This window comes from Chinchilla lanigera, unplaced genomic scaffold (assembly GCF_000276665.1).
Source record: "Chinchilla lanigera isolate Chin_1 unplaced genomic scaffold, ChiLan1.0 scaffold00158, whole genome shotgun sequence".
In the NCBI taxonomy this organism is placed as follows: Eukaryota; Metazoa; Chordata; class Mammalia; order Rodentia; family Chinchillidae; genus Chinchilla; species Chinchilla lanigera.
The window spans coordinates 335,011-343,419 of record NW_004955559.1 but is presented as its reverse complement, the minus strand read 5'-3'; the positions used below and the strand labels follow the sequence as shown (position 1 = coordinate 343,419).

At 50.2% G+C, this 8,409-nt stretch overlaps 1 protein-coding gene across 1 annotated transcript in view; it reads right to left on the bottom strand.

Annotated features, from left to right (window-relative positions):
• LOC102015573 (transmembrane protease serine 9-like) overlaps positions 1 to 8,409 on the bottom strand; it is a 30,312-nt gene that overhangs the window by 3,828 nt on the left and 18,075 nt on the right. The window contains exons 4-6 of the mRNA XM_005412968.2: positions 2,235 to 2,677; positions 239 to 489; positions 15 to 148 (exon numbers count right to left, since the gene is read on the bottom strand). Of these exons, the coding sequence (XP_005413025.2) occupies positions 15 to 148; positions 239 to 489; positions 2,235 to 2,677 (828 nt within the window). The remainder of the gene's footprint in view (positions 1 to 14; positions 149 to 238; positions 490 to 2,234; positions 2,678 to 8,409) is intronic.

The window sequence follows — 8,409 nt, the reverse complement described above, 5'->3', positions numbered from 1 at the left end:
TCCCAGTCTCTTACCGGACAAGAGTCCTTGTGGCCCTTACCACCAGCACAGAACATACTCTCATGATAGAACTCCTCATATGCTGCTCTGCAGGACTGCTCTGATACCACAGGAATAAGCGCACACTGCAGAGTGTCAGAAAAATGGCCTAAAAGTAAGGACACAGGGTGAGAAACACTCCTGGGCAGAGACAGCCACAGGTATCTGTGAGCCCAGAGATAGGGACACCAAAACTCACCTCTCAATGTCCGCCCCCAGCCAGAAACCGAGCACATGGCTCCAGTTTCTGGACATTTGGTGGCAATTCGGATGGTCCGAATGGTGTCTGATTGCTCAACTGGTTTGCTCAACTTGATGAGCATGACATCATTGTCTTTTGAAGGTGCGACGTATTTTGGATGCTGCACGGAGAAATTGGCCTCAATCATCTGGCTGCCTGTTTCATTCCAATCGTCAACTCTGTGCAGGCCCAGCCCAATGGTGTAGGAGCTGAGGGCAATGAAAGTCAGTACCATAGTAACAAATCCTTTCTTCAGGCCAAACTCCACTGCAGACCCAAATCCAATACTAGCCTCTCCCCCGACTCATCCTCAATGTCGGTCCTTTTGGAGACCACTAGAAAATGGCTCTGAGCAGGATTTAATATTAACCACTCAGCTTTCCATGTTTACTTGTGAGTTGTTTGAAGCTTTGGCACCCTGTCTGGGGATGGGCAGTGGACTCATAGTAAGTAAACCTCTATGAGTCAGTGGTCACCCTGAGCCCTGTATTGACCTGTGAAGCTGTGATACCTCAAAGGACAAGATAAGGCCACAGCTGAGGACGTTTGGCTCCAACCCCAATTAACTACAAGGAGACTGCAGCTGCAGGCTCCACACTCCTACAATAAATACTAACCTAAACATAAATTACTTCTCCTGATTCACATAATTTACAATTGGGAACATTCTCCCAAGGTCCTGAGTGTCTTCCTCCCTTGTTTGAAAACCAAATAAATTCGGGCTGCCCAGAGAAGTCTTTGTCTAAACCCAGAGAATATCTAAGCTGTAAGAGAGTTAGACCCTCCTGGGGCCCTGAAATCATTTCAGTTATCTCATTTATCTAAGACTTCTCCGACCACTTGCTTGGGAGATTGCGGGCCTGATCAACCTGCAAAAACTAAGGTTTTTTTTTAACGTGATAAGTTCCATCCCCATTCCCATTCCAACTTCCACCCCGCCCAGACCCATCCCCGGTGCCAGCCTCATCCCTACTTTGACTGCGTTCAAATCCCATCCTGATCCCCACTCCCAGCTTCACCCCAGATCCCAACAATTAGTGTTGGGGTAAGAGAAGCATTGTCTAAGGTGTTAATTGAGGGAGGCACGAATGCAGAAAAAGAAAGATGAATAGTATTTCAGTATAATATTTTTAAATGCAAAATTAATGCGAAAACTCCACGATGCACAAAATACTAGAAATTGAGGGAAGACAGCATTTGAGGTGCACCTTGCCCTCGCCCTAGCCCCACACCCGCAGGATCCTGTTTATTTCAAATGTGGATATTTTGTTCATCATGGATGTTTGCATTGTATTAATTTGTTTAAAATAAGACATTAACATATTTCTCCAGATATAAGCTTTTGCCTCGTCTCTCTCTATACCGTGCCCTGCAGCCAAATGCATACCTCAGTCCCCATCCACCTGGCTCTGTCCTCACTTGTCTCCCTCGCCTTGCCCCAGGGCACTTGTCCATACCACCTGGCTCCTAGAGGCTGAACTGAGATCCAAGCCCACCCGTCTCAAGCCGTTTCCTCCTCTGCACTTTCATACCTGGGTCAACCCCAGGGTCCTGCGTGGTTTCTCTTCCCACATGCGGGATCCTTCAGACTCAGCAAAGCGATGTGAATGTTCCTCCAGCCTGGGGAAGTGGATCCCCAGCCAGGCCTTCCATGGACTATAACTCCAGCCTTGCTCCAGGCCTAGTGCTTCAAATTGTCATTCCTGGCCAAGTCCAGCCTCTGGTGCTGGGGTTCACTCCCTGGCCCAGCCCCTCTGCAGTGTTGGAACCCACCCTGGCCGAGACTTGCCCTGTCTGCTCAAACTGAGCCTAGGCCCTGCCCCTCACTGCAGTGCAATGTCAGACCTTAAGCCCTGGCCACAGTGCCCCATCCAAGAGAAGACCTGCCCCAGCATACCTGGTCTAGCCCCCTCCTACCCAACCCCCGCAGTCACCACCCTCTGCACCCCCTCACCTCCTCCAGCAGTGTGCAGCTGACAGCACCCACTTTCGATGCACCAGGACTCCAGAGCATTGCAAAGAGCCATTGTAGAACAGGGCCACCTGCCAGGGCTGAGAGTGTGGAATGCAATCAGAGCCACCAGAGATGCGTTTGCTGACCAGGTGCAGCTCATCTTGGAAGTGACTGGTGTTTACGTTGTGAGGAATCTCAGCTTCTGCGGGCAGGATGAGCACACAGCGGACCCAGTGGGTGGGTGGGGTCTGGTGGGATCCGGTAATGGATCCGGCAGGGGATGGGAGGATCAGGGTTACGAAAGCACAAGTTATATCAGGAGGGACAAGCAGGGACAAGGTCTGGGCTCCACCTCTGGGGCTCAAGCAGGGCAGTTCCAAGGTCAGACCCTTCCTCTGAGCCTGAGGCTTCATGCTGTGCTCCACCACCCCAGGGGCATAGACCTAGTGTCACCACACAGGCACTCTTCCCCAGGAGGGGTCTTTGTGCCAAGCACAAGACAGAGGCCACTGCACCTCGGATTCTGTCTGCTGGACACACAGAGTGGACAACCTGGCACAGAGGACAGTCCCTCGGGGAACACTTCTTACCCTGCCTGGACCCCAGCCCTCTGCAGGGCCACCTTCCCCGGGAGCTCAGGAGCGGTGACCTCCACAGGGAGGGAAGCAGCTGCCACCTGCTCTGCCAGCTCGGGCAGGAGGCCCATGCACAGTGCCATCCCTCTGCTAATTACAGCTAACATCTGGACACTCCCCTATGGGCCAGAGTCTGGGGAGGATGTGGGTTTATACTATAGTATCACACCCACTTTTAGATTACTGTGGGAGGTGGGCATACTGAGGCGCACAGACATCAGGACTTTGCCCAGGTAAGAAGTAGCATAGTTGGGTTCTGAATCCAGTCACTGTCTCTCCACAAGCTATGTCTACCGTGGTGCCATGAAGACCCCCAGGGACCCTATGGACAGGGAAGCATTACACATTTTGGGTGCACATAGGCTCACATGCATCCCGAACTGATACCTGCAGCTGTGTGGATGATGCATCCCAGGAAACAGAGCCAGAGGGCTTCTGCTGTGGTCCCCATGTCAGCACCTGTGGAGGAGACCTGCTGAGTCTGAGGCCTCCCCTACAATTCCAGGAGCAGCTAGAAAGGACCCTGTCCAGCCTGGACTCCGAGATCCTGCCCGAGGAACAGTCCCATAGGGCAGAGTTTCTCACCCTCTGGCTTGCTGATATTTATCCATCCTCTGCTGGGGTGGACCCAGGATGGTAAGCCTTTGTGCTGGGCCCTGCACAGTGTACTCCACAGTGTTTTACACCCTGTGCCAGCTGCTGCAACACCCCCCTCGGTCTGACCATAGGGACAGCCAAAAGGCCCATTCATTGTCCAGGTCCTGGGAGAAGACAGTGTGAGCTGTGCCTGTGAGGACAGAGGCGGCAGGGAGACTGAGGAATGAGGGGCAGTTAGGGACAGGGACAGAGACAGAGACGCCAAGACTGAGGCTGAACCCTGGAGCAGGGAAGCTGGGGCCCAGACACAGAAGTCTCAGGTCATGAAGCTGAAGGAGACTGAGATGGAAATCAAGGTGCTCTCAGTGCACAGATTCAGGCACAGCCCTGTGCCAGGCATCGCACTAGCAGGAGACCCACCGTGACTCAGTTTCACAGCCATCTCAGGTGCCAGGTCCTGATATTGTCCCCATTCCATGGAGGGTGCAGAGACAGACAGGCTGAGTAACCAGTGGAGAGGGCACTAGAGTCTGTGCTCTTAAAACCTCCCTGGGACCGCGCACGGTGGCACTGACTGTAATCCCAGTGCTCCGGAGGCAGGAGGATCGCAAAGCCCTCGCTGTACACTGAGTCAAAGCGATGCTCTAAGGGGGAGAAGGAAACACACACCCAGCAGGATAGAGACAAGAAAGAGGCAGGAACTCAAAGGGCGGGAAGCACAGAGCAAGCCTTGTGCTGGGAGAACGCAGGGTTGTTCACCTGGCTTCAGCTGCTGGGGCTCAGGGCTCTGCTGTCCCGTGTGGGGCTGTGATCTGTGGGCTGCTGACTCTCAGCCTTGGTAGGTCTTATAAGGATTGGGATGGAGGTTGACCTGCCTTGGGGCTCCTGGAACATTAGAGACAGAAGGTGGAAATGTTAGAGTCACCCGTCACTTCTCTGGACACATGACCTGCGGCTTCCCTGATTCTAATCAGATCAGGGCAGAGGGAGCAGGGCTCTGGGCCGTGAGGAAGGAGAGGAATGTGCGTTCAGGCCATGAAAGAAGCAACCACCTCTGGCCAGTGTCTCAACCTGTCTCTCAGTTCTGAAGCCCCCAATTCACTGCTCTTTGCTACTGTTTGCTTCTCATCTCATGGACCTTCTGATTTGGATTCTTTGCCTTTGAGGCTCTTTCTTGTATATTAAATCTACATTAAATTAGGCAAATGTACATGGAATCAAGACAATCTGTGCCCTGGATTGAGTTCAGCATCTTCTCACTGAGCAGCACCCCAAAGCATGTTTCTTAAATTTTATTTTGAATCAGAGTCTCATTACTTTGTCAAGTAGCCCATGCTGGGCTCAAACTTGAGATCCTCCTGCCTCAGGTTCCCAGTGCACTGGGCTTACAGGCATGAAGCACCACAGGGAGTGTATTTTTCTGTCCTAGGCATCTATCAGGCCTGGTGTGACACACACTACCCAATTCCAGCCACACCAAATCCCAAATTTTTGAACATCCCAGGCAGGTTGGTACCAGCCTTAGTCTGTGAGCTAGCTATTCCTTTTGCCTGATGTCTCCCTGGGTCATTTTCTTTCTCCTCTAAAACCATGTGCAAGTGTGCAGGGCTCCTAGCCTCAGCCATGTCTCACACACCCACCCAGCCCCTCCTCAGCTCCATGTAGCTCAACTCAGTCCGAGCTCAACGGAGAGTTAGAAGCGGAGTGCACTGTGAAGGATGTGACCCAGGTCCCTCAGGCTGAGGGTTCAGGGACTCAACACCGGCCCAGCCTCACAAGCCAATCACAAGCCCCCATTGTCACCTGCCCTTCTGACCCACCAACCATCAATCTGTTTGTCCATCCCAGGCCCAGGCATCTGTTAGCCTGGCTCACAGAATGTGGGGAGACGCTGCACTTTCTGGTGTATTATTTAATAAAGGGTAGGTGAAAAGTTACAACTGAGAGCCCAGTGATGAGTTCCAGGATGAGGCCAGGAGGGTCACTGCACAGGCTGGATCTCGAGTCCCCACACAGCTGGGCTGGGTCTTTAGCCCGCTGGGACCCTGAGTGTCTTCTGAGACCCTATCACCTGGGCCCAGCTGGCTTCTGACTCCATCTGCAGCTCTGTCCCCTCCAGTGGTCAGGGAAGGGCCGGGGTCCTCACCATGGCCCATCTTGCTGTGCTCTCTGAGAGTCTCCTCATTGTTCAAATATGCTCCTGTTGTCAATGCTCAGTGTGAGGACTTGCTTTAGAGATAATGGGACAGCATGAGATGACAGGCACCAGCCTTACCCGCAAGCTATGAGGAGATGAAGATTTTTCCCTAATTTTCATTTAATATCTTCTGTTTGTGTTGGGATCCCATGCTCTACTATATGTGTAGCCGAGGACCTTTATTATCATACTCCACATATATTAGGCTCCTATGGTCACATTTCCCTGCAGTTTTACCCTGGGTCTCAGCACTGTTTTCCTCTCTGGATTCTTCCCTTTGCAGGGCTGTTAGCTCCACCCTCTGGTACCTGCTGGAGTGGGTCCTTGCTGTGGTGATGATGAAAATAGAAAACAACAGCATGAATGTCCGGGTAAGGGCTTTAGTCATGAGTGAGAGAAGATGGTCAGGGCATTAGCTTGAGGCACTGACAAACATCAAGTGGGTCCTCTGACAAAGGACAGTAGGAGCAGTCAGGGCAGAGGCTTCCACTGGATTAAGGGCAGTGGCTGCATGTCTGAAGAGCAGCCCATCCTGGCACATGGGGGTGCTACGGGCTGGGGTCCTGCTGATGCTGATCTCAATCATGGCTTCTTCAGTCAGGCTGAAGTCTTGTGACCTGAGGGACAGTTTGATTTGTATAGGATGACTGTCTTCTCTTGGGGTGGTTCCAGTCAGAGGAGGCTGTTAACCAAGGTGACCTTAACTTTAGGGGCCTGGAGATTTTCTCAGCATATTTGACATCCTGGAAAATGTCTTCTGCTGTTGTGCTGGGTCTTCAAGGGCTATGAGCTAAACTGGGTAGATTTAGGGCTAAGAAACCTTGTTGTGTTAGCTTTTCAACAGCTGTTCCCTGACTGAGGGATGTGCCTGTATGCACAGTGAGAAGGGCGTGACTCAGAGTCTCACAAAGCAAAGATTGAGCTTTGCTTCCTTTTTGTTACCCATTGAGCTGCTGGAGGCCCGAGTGAGGAGTCATCCATTTTAGAAAAAGCCACTTTGAAGTCCTCGACTGTCCCTGAAGAAAACATGAATCATGTTTTTGATGAGTCACAGATCAAAGGTGGTGTGATTTATTTGTCCTCTGTCCCTGGGGTCTCCGTGTCTCCCTCTTTCTGCTTTCCAAGTGTCTCCACAAATCCTATGTAGTTTCTGCTTCTCTCTCCCTCTCTTTCTCTCTCTCTGTCTGTCTCTGAGTATTTTCTTGTCGCACATTTTACTTTTCACCGATATTCTTTTCAGCTTTGTCCTTGTGTCTTTTTGCTTTTTGAGAGTTTAAAATCAGAGTTTTACAATGATATTTTTAATTTAAATGTAATGTTTTCTCTTTAATTTAGATTTTCTGCTCATTCTTGAAAGCATCTTCTGAATTCTAGATCAACTTTGTTCACACTCCTCTAATTCTCTCTGTTTTCTTCTCTCACTTTGGCTTTGCCAATCACAATGTACACAAAACCGTGCAACTGTGTGTGTGTGATGAATCCTTAATGTCCATTTTCTGTCTTTAACAGTTGCCCACTGTAGCTGTGGTTTATTCTGAATACAACAGTTCCTCTCTTGATCATTCTAGAGCCCCAAATCTGCCAATTATTCTGCTCACATGCAGCCCTGATGATTTTCCTGCTCCTGCATCAACTCATTTTTGGCTTTCTGGCAGTGTGAGCACCTGTATCAGGATTGTGAATGAGTTTCTCCTGACGATATGTACTTCTTCTTTTGTCCAGAAAGCATGGTTGCCCTGGCCCTGTGGCACCCCTGGCCAGGTCCATGTAGGCATCCCAGGCTGTCCCGTGTTGCCTTCACTCCGTCCCCAGGCTCCTCTTCCTGGTGGCAGCACCAGCTCCCTGGACAGATGCACTGTCCTGGCTGATCTTCCTCTTGGTCTGAGCTTTTGAGCTTGAGGCTCCTGCAACTTTCCCCTGTCATCAGGTTGCATGACCTAGAACCTAAACTACAAGTCCTTCATGCAGGCCACAGACTCCAGACTTAGGGTTTTGGGTCAACCTTCAGGCCTGGAACCCCAAGCTCAGAGCCTCAGGCTTTAAGCTCCTGATGCTGTAGGGTGCATCTGGAAAACCTAACACTAAGCAAGAGACTGAGGGAGGCTATTGGCATCCACCTGACGAGGTCCGAACACCCTCAGAGAGATAGTAAAGGTCTGGACATGCCTTCCTCTTGATGTCACCTACACCTGTCACAGAGATATGGACATCGTTTATGATAGGGAGTATTTGTATTGGGTGGTTGTACTTTTATATGTATAGAAGTTATGTGGATATGTTAATACTGCTATTTAACTCTTCTATAGCCTCATTCTGTTCAAAGTTGTCATAGCACATGTACTACGGTATTTACTATCAGTGATATTTATTATGTTCACAATGTGATACAACCATCATCATTGTTCATTTCATGACAGTTTAGTCACCCCTAAAGGAAACCCCATTCAGATCAGTATTCACACCCCATTCACCCCTCTTCCCAGTGCCTGGAAATGATGAGTCTGCTGTCCCCGTGGATTTGCCTATTCTGCATAGTCCATATTGATGGAATCTATATCATGTGGCTTTTCATGGCTGAATTCTTTCACTTAACATCATATTTTCATGGTCATTGATCCATGTTCAGTGTTTCATTCCTTTTTATGAATGATTCTGTGTATTCCATTGCACAATGATGCCACAATTACTGACTTAATGTAATGATTTGGTCTGTGGGGTCGTTTCAGTGTTACCATGAAAAAGATTC